This window comes from Passer montanus, unplaced genomic scaffold (genome assembly GCF_014805655.1).
Source record: "Passer montanus isolate IOZ18808 unplaced genomic scaffold, ASM1480565v1 scaffold25, whole genome shotgun sequence".
Classification (NCBI taxonomy): domain Eukaryota; kingdom Metazoa; phylum Chordata; class Aves; order Passeriformes; family Passeridae; genus Passer; species Passer montanus.
The window spans coordinates 6,896,246-6,909,031 of record NW_024367149.1 but is presented as its reverse complement, the minus strand read 5'-3'; the positions used below and the strand labels follow the sequence as shown (position 1 = coordinate 6,909,031).

General features: G+C 40.5%; 2 protein-coding genes across 7 annotated transcripts in view; one reads left to right on the top strand and one right to left on the bottom strand.

The window, feature by feature from the left end:
- OSBPL9 (oxysterol binding protein like 9) overlaps positions 1-414 on the bottom strand; it is a 57,742-nt gene extending 57,328 nt beyond the window's left edge. For all 3 annotated transcript variants that reach the window (XR_005627675.1, XM_039711421.1, XM_039711422.1), the window contains exon 1: positions 271-414. Coding sequence is in view for 2 of the 3 variants with exons in the window: in XM_039711421.1 (XP_039567355.1) it covers positions 271-381 (111 nt within the window). In the remaining variant the exon portion in view is untranslated. The remainder of the gene's footprint in view (positions 1-270) is intronic.
- Positions 285-12,786, top strand: part of EPS15 (epidermal growth factor receptor pathway substrate 15) — a 68,076-nt gene continuing 55,574 nt past the window's right edge. For 3 of the 4 annotated variants that reach the window (XM_039711418.1, XM_039711415.1, XM_039711417.1), the window contains exons 1-3: positions 285-422; positions 3,656-3,769; positions 3,858-3,977. In XM_039711418.1, the coding sequence (XP_039567352.1) occupies positions 3,897-3,977 (81 nt within the window). In that variant the 5' untranslated portion in view covers positions 285-422; positions 3,656-3,769; positions 3,858-3,896. The remainder of the gene's footprint in view (positions 423-3,655; positions 3,770-3,857; positions 3,978-12,786) is intronic. The other variant, XM_039711416.1, reaches the window with a different exon arrangement.

Below are 12,786 nucleotides of genomic sequence, written 5' to 3'. Positions count from 1 at the left end.
GGCGGGTCCCGCGGCCGCTCCCGCCGGCGGCGCCGCCCGCCGCCAACAACAACAGCGCCGCTCGCCCCCGCCACTCCATCTCCCCGCAGCGCCGCCCCATTGGCTGCTCCCGCCGCCTCCTCCTCCCCCATTGGCCGCTCCCGCCGCCTCCTCTTGCCCCATTGGCCGCCCGGGCGCCCGCACGCCCCGAGTCCCCTCCCCGCCCCCACCCTGCGCCTGAGCCGGTCCCCGGCGCCTCCTCGCCCGCCCGGCCCGCCCGCCGCCCCTCACCGTGTAGTAGGAGAGCAGCCCCGCGTTGTAGTCCAGCACGAACCAGCGGTACTGCCAGCCCTTCATCACGTTGGTCCATTTGCTCAGCGGGCCCTCCATGATAGACGCCATCTTAGCACCGGACCGGCACCGCCGCGCACGCCGCGCGTTCGGTGAGGGGAGCGGAGCGGGGGAGAGACTCGGCGGCCGCCGGGCGGGGAGGGGCGGGGCACGCAGCGGCGGGGAGGGGCCACGGGGCTACTCTGCCCCGGGGGGCGGCGTTTGCGCGCGCAGCGGGGAGGGGCCGTGAGGGGAGCGGGGCCCGGCGGGGGCGGCCCCGCTGTCCGGGGAGATGGAGTTTGGGTTTTGGGTGCTGAGGGCGCTGCCTGAGGGATTCCGTTCCCGCGGCTTCTCCTCTCGGCCCCGGGGGAGGCAGAGGGCGGTGTGCGAGGCAGGGCTGTGAGGCGGTGCCGTGAGGGCACGGCGCGCTGGCCCTGCGGAGCGTGAGGGCGGCGGGGCGTCGTCGTGTCCCCTAAAGCGCTTTGGAACCTTTCAGTTCCTCTCTAAAACGCTTGGCACCGCTTGGAAGCTTTGAGCATCCCTCTCTGGTGTACTTGTCCCTTTGCCTCTCGGCTTTTTGCGTGTCCGAAGTGCCTTAAGTCTAAACCAAAGTGGGCTTAACAATGGAGTCCGAGGGGGCTTCTCTTCAAAGTGCTCCGCGTCCACAGTGTCTAAAACCCATTCATGACTCGAGATGACCTTTAAAAGTTAAGGCTTCAATGTGACACAGCTTTCCTGTGGACTGATCCAAGAATGTGGAATGAATTCCCCAGGAGCTACGGACAATTGCAAATCTGTTGTTCAGAACAAGGCATGGTTTTGGCACTGATCTCCTCTGACATAAGTACAGAACTTGAGCTGTGCTTTAACATGAAAATTTCAAAGGACCCATAGGGATACTCGTGTTCCTTCCTAGGGATCAACAATAAAGCAGCAAAAGTAGTGTTTTTACCATGAGGTTTGTTTTTATCATGCAGTCTAGAGTGTTCATTAGTAACATTTTTCTTTTCCCCCTTATAGCCCTTTTTAATTCTTTTGCTATTTAAATGCCTTTATAGTGGTGCTGAAGTAGGTTTAGTGTCTCACAAAACCGCAACTTTATACTAAGTTAAACAAAATTTGATAGAAAATCACCCCTTTAGTGGAAAAGAATCACACAAAGGCAGTGTTTTTAATTTCAGGAAATAAGAAATATTCCAGATTTCTAATTGTCTTCCCATATCACATGTCACATCGTACACTGGTTTGTCACCAATGGGAATTTGGAGCATTGACACTCCTTGGAGTCACCTGGTGGTGTGTTTATGCATAGGGTTACCAGTTTAAGGTACCTAATGCACAGTCTATTTTGAAATCCGGCTTGTTAATTTAGATAACATTTTTTTCACACTGCATATGACCTTAGTAGTCTGGTTTTGTTCTTTATTTTCACTGACTAAACAAAGCGGGGCTGCCTAGAGATTATACCCCGGCAAGCAAAACAAAAAACATCAGATGGTGCCAGAACATTACGAGTGCTGCCAGTTAAAGCTGTAGCTGGACTGGAGCTTTATTATCTCAGATCACTCCTTTGGCTCTATTATGCAGAAGTTGAAACAATGCAAAGAACTCATGGAAAAAAAACCCTCTTGCTTAACCCTGAAAAACCTGTGTGTGGGCAGAGCATCCACAATAGGAAATTCTCCACAGAAGAGCTTTTTATTTATCTTGGTTTGCCAGAGGCTGGGTTTCCTGAACTTCAGTTTACACTGCATATCTTAGTAGTTCTTTGTTCTCTTTGAGTCTTTTTTGGGGGGAAAAGTGACAAAGGCTTGTATCCACAGAAAAAGCATATGTTTTAGATATCTCATTTTAGCTAAAAGTTTACAGTAGGAAAAATTGTGTTAATGGGTATAAAAGGGGGAATTCAGCTCAAGGTTTCTTTTAGAAATCTAGTGTGGATAGTCTCCAAAAGTAATTTGACAGAGATCAGAGAATAATTGTTCTTCAGAAAGCCCCACACAAACTGAAATAAATACATCTGAAATGACAGTCTTTGAGCATCCAGGATATATCATACAAGTTTATGCAGTTTCATGCCAGGATGTTCTGTGCCTGTCAGATAACTCCCCTATATTGAACATGGACCATGAGGGCACTGCTGAAGGATTTAGGATGAACTTAGATCCTTCTGATAAAGATTCTTGGGGCCTATTACAATTCTTTTGAAAGACCAATGCAAACATTTTAGTTCATTTAAACAAATCAATAAACTGAAATCAGCAATGTGCCATAATCTTCTTAATAGAAGAATTTGGTTTGCTTTAACATGTTCTGCCTGAATTCCATCTGGATCTGTTACAAAGAGCTGTTATTTTCTGTAATTATAGACAGTTTTATTGTGATGTTCTCCATATTTTACACAACTTAACTCAGACTGGAGTGTCACCCTCTGTAACATTTAGTACTTTCTGTCACCTGGGAGAATAACAGAATACACAGGTACCAGAACTGGGCTGAGGGCAGCAGCTGTTGCCTTGTGCTGCCTTTGTTTCACACACTGCTCCATCAGCTGCAAATCGTGTCCAGCACCATTCTCTTGCCTCACAGAGGCCTCAGTTCTATTATCCTGCCAGTGTCCCAGCCACACACACATTTCCTGACCATTAAAGTGGCCTCCATGGTACTCAGACTGTCCCAGCAGGAATGTAGGGGGAAACCTCAGATATGCCCAGTCCTTCCTGTGTTTTCCAGGACATCCCAATTTACACCCTACTTTTAAAAATTTCTTCTATGTTATTTTTCTTTGTCCAAGCTTGTTCAGTAAATTACATTTTTGCCCATTACGGTTTAAATCTTCATGGTTTCTAGCCAAAAGGAAGACACTGCTGGTCAGAATAAATACCAGTGAAGGACCAGGGTAGACAATGGAAGCAAAAGAACACTGCAAGTCTGATTCTTTATGAAGAAAATGCTCTTCTGTTGTCATTTTGCTGAAGTTATAGCTGAACTCAGAAGAACCTCAGTAATGAAGTTGTGGCTTGTGGGTTTCCTTCAGGGTGTCTGGGAGTGTGACTGGCAGCAGTGAAAGTGGCTTTTGGTTCTCCCAACAGCTGCAATTGCTTGGGGTTCTGAGGAACATAAGGAAGGCATTTGGGAAGAGAACAAATAACATTCTGTTTCAGTTTCTTTTCCAACTTCAGAAATCTGCTGGTACTTTAATTTTGTATTGCTTGTCCTGTAAGTTCATTGTGTCAATTACTGATAATGTAATCATCCTAATTAACAATTTATGTTTTAGCCTGATAGTGGATGATTCTTTTTTCGCTTGTTGGTAGCAAATAACGTCTTTTATTTGTACCTTCAGGGAAGCATTCCCTCCATTTTATTTTTTACGGGTAACATGCAGTAATAAACTACAATCAAGTAGAAGATGGAGCATTCTGTGTCATCCTCAGTCTCCAGCTACTGTCCTTTACAGGTATTTTCTAGTCCCTCTATATTCATCCCAACTACACTAAGAATAGGAGCACTGTCAGAGCCTAAACATTTTTATTTTATTTTTTCAGAATTATGTTTGGTTTAGGGGATTACAGAGAGGAAGATAGATGGGAGAGAATCACCTTCACCCTACAAGCAGTCGTTCTTCAAAGAGGATAATTAAATCAAGTATGACAGTAAGTGCCATTGTAAGTAGATTTTCTGAATAGATTTATTATACTGTCACTGATTTTAATACAAATGTTTATGAAAAAAATCAACAAGACAGTGGAAGGAGGACAGTAGCTGGTTTCTGAGGCAAACAAATTATTCTCTTGGGCCTTTCTTGCCCATTCCTCTATGATTCTATGAAATAAAAGCCATTAGCAATATATTTTCCCAATCCTGGCCATTTTAATCTAGTTTTTCTCTGATTTTAATGAATTGTCATAAATTCATTAAATTGGTCAGGGATGAGGAACCTCACTGAGGATTATGCAGACCTTTCTGAGTCTTCTGAATGACTCCATATTAGCATATTCTGGAAAAATCAAATTATAGCAGGTTGTATGGGAATCAAGTCATCGCGTCTCAGAATCCCTGTTCTGTTTTTGCACATTGCTTATGGCTGTGTTTGGTGGAAGTTCACAAGAGAAGGGGCTTTTCTGTTTGAACATTAAATCTGCCTTCCTGCAGTTCTGAATCTCATCATTCCATGGTGTGTTTAGAGCTGCCCTGGAGAACACTGGAATATTGGAGCCAGTTCCCCAAAAACCATGGAATATGTTCAGCCAAACTGCAATACCATTTAAGTCAGGGCTGAAGACTCTGTCTTGCATTTAAGGTAGAGCTGATGCTGAAAGTCAGATTTATTCTGTGTGCAGTTATTGAATCCTCCCTGGTAGTGCTGTCTGTCAGAGGGATGATGCAGCAAAGACGCAGCTGACTCACCTCGCTGGCACGGACCTTGGCAGGACGGGGAGGAGTTTCTCAGATGTTGTTGCAGCGTGTTAAAAACAGGGAGTGCAGGTGCTTAATTAAGCAACTCCAGTGACTCACCTAAATGGCCAAATCCTGTTACAAGGTCTACAGAGAAATCCATTTTAAGAACATTGTAAATTGGAGTAGCTTTGAAACAGTAACAAAACTTAAATTTTTGGTGTGGTTTCTTAAGAGTAAATTCAGGTTTACATGACAGTTTGACGTAACGTTATCTGGGAGTTGCAGCAGTATGGACTAACACTTTAGGACTCAACATTTCTTGAAGAAGTACATTTCTGGTCTTGCTGAGGGGCTTGGCTGTTAAGAAATGTGATTATCTTCTGCACTCACTGTACTCAGAGGACAAAGAATTCCTCCCATGTATCCTGATCACACTTGAGATCTTCAGTGTTCTGAAAGGAAGGAATTAATAACAATAAAAATTTAATGGGGAAAGCCCTTCTAACAGATTCTGTACCTTAAACATAGTATAAATCTAATACAAAATACTTTTTAAAATTACCTATTACCTTTATACTGAAGAAATAGTTATACAGGCTATTTTCCATCTCTATGTTGGCTGAGTTCTGGTAATCTGAAAATCAATCTAGCAAGTAGAAAAATGTTGGAATGAATTTTGGTGAACAAATCATTGTCAGCTTTGTATTATTTTATTATAAATGAAGTTAAAATATCATAATTTACTCTTGAGATCAACAGGCCATGGACACTTCTAAAATTCAGGGTGGATAGGGTGCTGGGCCATATCTTCTAGTCTGTAATTTCAGCAAGAAAGAATGGACCATATTATCCTTGAGGATAACATGGTAATTCCAATCTGCTATTGTGTGAGCCTGTGATTCTTTGCTGACTACAGGGGTTTAGAATTCACAGCCTGCTGAATCCCATTTCATACTCCTAATGCATTGCTTAGCTGGGTAATGTCTCATCATTTGATTTAAACATATCATCCTCTGGGCAGAATGAATTTAAAATTTAATGCAGAAGTCCCTGCTGTTTTCTCAACCGCAAATAAGTGATTCCTACTTTAGCCTCCACAGAGACTTTGAAAAGATACAGAGGAATGCTGCTCAACTGGAATGTTTCCTTCATTGCAGCTGTGGTATGCAGCCCACTGCTACAAAAAGGCAAATGGGTATAATCTCTTTTCCCAAAGCTTTCTCACCATCACCTTTTTTCATAGTGTTTGCCCTGTTAATGTGTTCAGGTAAGGTTACTCGCTCTTTGTAGTCAGTTTAGCAATAATCCAATATATCCATCATCATCTTCTCACAAAATTTAGACTTAGAGTTTGATGTGTAGCAAATTTAGCAAGGGAACAGGTAAGAACTCAATTAGTATTTTAGAGTATTGTCACTATTCATAAGGATTATATGCTGTGTTTATTTTCAGTTAAGGACTGTTTGTTTTTCTTTATACACTGTGTTTATTTGTTATTAATAGATACAGCAATATCAAAGGTAGTATTTAAAACTGTTGTTAATACATACAGATAGGTTCCAAAATATATGCATATTTTTAGACTGTTATGGGCAGTATCCACACTCAGGTGTACAAAGTCATGGTAAAATTCTGGAGGGAAAATACATTTTTCCCTATCTTATTTTTCCCTGTATTATTTTTTGTTTGTTGGTTTGGTTTTTTGTTTTTGTTTGTTTGTTTGTGTTTTTGTTGTTGTTGTTGGGTTTGGTTTTTTTTGTTGTTGTTGTTGTTGTTGTTTTTTGTTGTTGTTTTTTTGGGTTTTTTTGTTTGGTTTTTAATTTTTTTTTCTGGTTTGGTTTTTTATCCAGGTTAATAATAGACATCTGACTGTGGTAATTTTTAGAATATTAAATAAGTGATGAAAGGAAGGATAGAAGTAAAATCAAGGAGACCTAGAGCTGAACAATCCATCATAATACACAAGTACAATGCATGCCTTTATTGCTCATTTAATTTCCATAACTAGATGTATTAAAGGGGTATCTGTTAAAACTAAGTTTCCATTGTGTCAGTGTAGAATGAGTTTCTGTCTCCTCTACATTTTATTCTGTAATTTAAGGTAAAACAATTTTTCTTGTGGTCTAGCGTCACTCCCAGGGATTTGTGTGTAGGAGGAGTCCATGAACAGTACAAGCCCTCATTTAATACTGCCCTGATTTTGGGATGCCAAAAAGATTTTTCTTTAGGGTTACTGTTTCTTATGTAAGAATGAGAGAAAAAACTAGTAAAGTTTATCCTACCAAAAACTGGAGAAGATTTTTTTCTTCTTATCTGATAATGAAAAAGTCCTTTTTCATGCCTACTTAAAGCATTTGCTTTTTCCTTGTTCTGATGAAAGCAAAAATGCAGAATTTTTTTTTCATCCTACTCAATTTCTCTCTCTCTCTCTCTCTCTCTATTTTCTATGAGAAATGAAAAAAGAAAGGGAAAACTAATTTAGTAGAAGAAAAATAAGTAGTTGGCAGAATACACTCAGATTGCTCCCCAAAAATCATGATGTGCACTTGGACGAGAATTTAGAAAGCAGATGGGTGCTTTGCCACTGTGTCAGCTTTCAGGAGCTGTCAGGAGAATATTCCATTTATGTGTGAACTCTCAGACTCTTGCAGAATGCAGCTCCATCAGATCTCCAGATGAAGTGGGGCTTCAGTTCAGAGCAGCACCTCCTGCAGCTCCATCAGCTTTTCCATCAGGAAAACCCAGGTTCAAGGATCAGGGAAAGCCCTTGCACACCCTGGTGAGGTTTCAGTCTTGGTAGAGTGAAGACAAAAGTCTTGGATATATTATTGGATACATTAGGCTGCTGTCCAAAGTAAAACAGCCACTCACAAGAATTAACTCCAGCTCAGGTGACTTCTGAACTGTAAATCATTGGAAGTTTGGGAAGTCCACCAGAGCAACCTCACTACATTTTCCACTCCTACCATTTTCCACAGCTATTGGCTATTGACACTGCTGGAGACAGGACATTGAGCTGTTTGGGACCTTTCTTCTGAGCTATTGCTGCTACTTTTTAGTATTAATATTAATATTATTTTATTAATAATATTTTTTTCTTATTTTCATTTAGGGACTTATTTTCACCAAGGGACTCTTTAACTATTATTTCAAGTAGAATTTTGGGTTGTCAGGGTTTTTTTTTCCAGTAAAAGAGTGGTATTTCTGTGGGATCTTTAACAATATTGTAGCCTAATTTTTACATTTTAGTAGTCAGACCTTACTTTGCCACTTCTCCAACATGAACAGTTTTGCTGATTTTTGCTGAAGCTGAAGTTCCTCAGAACTGTTGAAATACACTCAGATGTCATGGACTGAAACAAAGGAAATCCTACTCAGCTTGTAGGCAGCAGCACACACAGGGCAACTCTGTTACTCACTTTGTAAACCAAGAAAATCCAGGCCTTGTTGCATCTGTTTGCTTCCAAGTTTCAAAAGTTCAGTCTATGAACTTCCCAGTGCCCCAATAAACTATTGCAGCAGTAACTGCAATGTAACTTCTAAGAAAATCCTACAATAACATTAATATTAAAATCTCTAAGTGCTACTGAGTTAACTGAATTCTCTGGACAACTGACAGAATGGAGAGTTACATAATTTGCTTTCCATTGCCCAAGAGAATTAGTTTTTGAAAATAAGCTTGTAAGGAATGTACTTACAAGGAAGTCTTAACGATAAAAAAAGTCTGCAGTGTACAGTGAAACTTTCATTTTCATAGCATAAGCTGAAGTTGGTAATGTTTAGGACATGGTAGTTTCTTCCCATGGTCTGTTTACTTGAAGTATACAGAATAAATAGTTTGTTCTAATTTACTGGTCAAATGTGCAATATAGTTTGGAGATTAGCAGCCTTGAGCCTTTGGAAATAAGTTACCAGCAGAGAAAAGCATGAGTTCAGTTGGGTGTTTCCACTCCAGGCCAAACAGCCCAAATGTTGTTCACACTTTTGTGTTCCTTTGGTGTTGAGGTAGTTACAGGTACATAATCAAGAGCAAAATTTATGACACTGACTTAAGAGATTAAAGCATGTAACTACCCAGTTAAGCTCTGCTATTCATAATGCATAAGCAAAAGAGGAGGATCTGAGTGTATCATCAGCATTACACTCTCTGGTTTATGTTTCTAGTCTGGCAAATACAGGACAGATACAGCTCTTCTCAATACAGCAAAACCAGTAGCAAATGAGCTGTTGTTTTATCTTTCAGATTTTGGCTTACATATCTGCCAATATTAGACAAAACAAAATCCTATACAGATCCAGCTGTCACTTACATACTGATAGCATTAACCCATTTGTCTGTAAAATATTGCATCTGTTTGGGTTCACGCTTTTGAATGAGAATTTTTTCTGCTAAATATCAGCAGTGATATCTTACATTTAATTGCTACAGTCCCTGCATTACATTTACTCACTGCACAGAATTTCTAAAACACAGAGACAGCAATTTCCTTTTTCTTGTGGGTAGTGGACCAATTTTACACCATTTGTCTTGACTGTGGAGTTAACTTACAATTTCTTTGGGTGTTTTAGCTTGAATCTTCTACACCTACAAATCCTTACTTGAAACATTTCAGGGGATAATCAGTGCGGTGTCAGCTGGTGCAGTGTGAAGCATAGGTAATGTTCTGCAGTGTGACTGATCTCAGTGGTGCTTGGCTGACTGAAGTGATGGCTGTCATTTCTGTTCCCAGCAGCCACACAGGCATAGTCTGTACTGTGAGTGCCCAGACTGTGTAATTACTTTTTGGAAATGTTCTTTTTTTTTTCATGTACACCAGAACTCTGCAGTATGCAATCTGCCATTGTCTGGGTTTTTTGAATATATTTAATAGCCCTGTGTCAGGATTCCTGACGTTAAGAAATTCAGGTACCTAGATACAGAATCTGGGGAGATGGACAGATTAATAGACTTATATATGTACATAGATGTGTGTGTGTGTGTGTCTGTGTGTCTGTGTGTGTGTCTGTGTGTCTGTGTGTGTCTGTGTGTCTGTGTGTCTGTGTGTCTGTGTGTGCGCCCTCAGGAAAAATTCCAGGTGTCAAAAAATGGCCTTTATGGGAAAATCAAGACATATGGTAGCCCCAAATCAGATTTACTTTACAGTGAAAGCATAATAATGCCTGCAGGAACAATGCCTCCACTTAGGCAAGCTATAGGCAGGGATTCCTGTGGAAAAGCTAGGAAGTATCACAAGCTGGGGAGAGCTCTCTAGTGCCATGTAAACAGAGTGTTTAAATGGGAAATCAATACACTTCATATTCCTGCAATTTAAATTATTTATTTGTGCTTAAGCGCTGCTAACCAAAGCATGAGTCAAAAAGGAATTCTGGTTTCTGAACAGTTCATATTTCCAACCTTTTCTTTGCAACCTTGAATTCCAGAGAGTTCCTGTATTTTGCTCTTTCCTTGTCGGCTTCGTTTTTTAACTTAAGCTCAAATAACCCTGCAATCTCTTCACTCCAGAGTATGGAGCTTTATTAAAAAAAAACCAAACAAGAGATTGGAAAATGCTGGCAGCTGGTAAAAAGTCAGTTTGTTTTCTAGAGCATGCAATATTTGAAAAGAATAAGTAGACAAACAGAAAATGAGAAAGAATCACCTTCCAAGCAGATAGGCCATGTTTATCTAAAGTGGGACAAGGAAAACTTTTATCCCACATAACTTTTACTTTTGGATGGCATTTGAATTGGCCTTGAGTGTTTAGCAGCTCATCTGTTGAGCCATCTGTTTCAGATTATGCATGCTTGGAGGGCACATTGCACCCAGGCTTACAGTTCCCCTAAACACCAGAAATTTGAATTGGCTTTGCAGTTTAATGATCAGTGAGCATGGATGTGCATGTACATGTGCATGACACATCTAAATAAACTCTGTTTATTTGGGACAAATTGAAGCATTCACACAGCTGGAGAAACCTGAGGGGGCTTAGAATGGGAAAGCCTTAGGCCTTGCTCACTGTCCTGGTCCCCTGTCAGTGCTCAGGCAAGGCAAAACCAGAGAAAAGCACCCAAGGTCCAGGAAATTTCTCTTCTAAACTGAAAAGTTCTGAATGAACTAAGAGGTAATATATTAGCCAGTTTTACAGCCCCTTTAAACAGTGTCTTAAAGGGATTGTTGGGTAGAGAAATTGCAATTTGGCTCCCTCTGTTAATGAATCATCTCCAGTCCCATCTCAGTGCCAGAGATGAACTGGGCTGGGTAGTGAATCAGAAAGCTGTAACCAGCTCTGTGAGAGTCTTTGTAATGCCTAAGTACATCATGGCCAGGAAAGAGGATTTGATCCATAAACTTTAATGGTGCATTATGTGAGTCTTATATTATTTATGGCATACTAGTAGCACTTATCTTTTCCATGGTATCTCCTTTGAACATAACCAGCTCTGTGAGAGTCTTTGTAATGCCTAAGTACATCATGGCCAGGAAAGAGGATTTGATCCATAAACTTTAATGGTGCATTATGTGAGTCTTATATTATTTATGGCATACTAGTAGCACTTATCTTTTCCATGGTATCTGCTTTGAACATACTTTTTTTTTCTTTTTTTTTTTGAGAATATACTGCTTGTTCCACCCCTCCCTTTTCCTTCCTTTCCCCAGAATGCTGACTCAATTCCTTTTACTCTTTCAGTCAGCTTGCAATTTTAGGCATTTCCTTGTCCAGTTTTCAGGGGAACACTTTACTTCCCTCTCATGAGCACTGTGCAGAACTCCTCTGGCTGTTGAATCTCATGCTGGCTGGAGATGGAGGTTTCTTTGCAAGCAGTAGAGACTGACATAAGACCATCTGCTCTTCATGAAGTTCTCTGAACCCATGACTTGGATAGCAATTGTGCAGTTGTGTATGAGAAGGAAATTTGGCTCACATAGTGCAGTGATGGAAGGAATAGTAAATCTAGAACTAACCAGGGCATTTGAGGGATAAATGCAGTTTTGTCACAGGTTCTCTTTCTAGATAATTCTATTTCTTTTTGTAGGTTTTTACATTAAGCAAACTCCCAGACTGCATTATTAGCAGAGCTTGAGTCTTCTGGTAATGAGGATCTTTAGTATAGTTTATAATAAATTGTGAACAGAACATTGACCAAATGTAGATATATTGTAACGTTTGGGCAGACCTTATTCGATGTACATGAAGAGTCTTAATTATGAGATTAGATTGAGCTTGGAAATATTTCTTCTTGGTTCAAGTAGCTTACATAGTTCATTTAATCAAATCACTGCATATGTGCAATTAAATGTGCAACATCTAAAATTTGAGGCATTTTACTTTTTGTGATATATTTAATCTGCTCATCTGCTAAAAAATAGATCTTCATATTACATTGCTTATTCAAGTATTAAATTCTATTACTTTTTAAATTAGTAATCCCCAAAGAGCTACAGGAATTGATGAACATTATCCCATCAATGTTAAAAAATTGAGTTACCTGAAAGGAAAAGAGGTCTAATTAAAATTTTTTCCTTGTTGAATCCTGTTAAGTGCTTTCCTTGTATGAGAAATTTGTGAAGTTTTTGCAAAGCTCTAACGGCAGGAATCAGAACTGCAGATATATATAAAAGTCAGCTGTGTGATAATGGTAAAGGGAGACAGAAACAGATTCTGTGCTGGTTTTAGAATCTGCCAAGGGGTGGCTGCTGTATTTTGGGCAAGAGAACTCTTTTAGCCTAATGCCATCTGGTTGGCTTTCATCTGTGCCAGCTGTTACACACGCCAAGCTGCCTGTCCTGCCCCTACCACATTTCTTAAAGTAGAAATTAAATAAAAAATACAGTAATTTCCACTAGCCTGATTGGAAACACATCCACGAAGGGATTTAGAAACCCAAGGAAGCAATCCAAACTTCTGTGCTTCTGTCAGAGGCTTTGATCGGAAGTTTCCTCATCCATGTCCTGAAGCAATCTTTGGATACTTTTTGCCTTCCAATCTTCACTGGTAGCAGAAGTCCTGGCTGTAGGATCTGCTTCAATTTGTTGTGCAATGTACATGATAAACACAGTTAAAACACACATAAAACCTCCACACACTCCCACCTAAA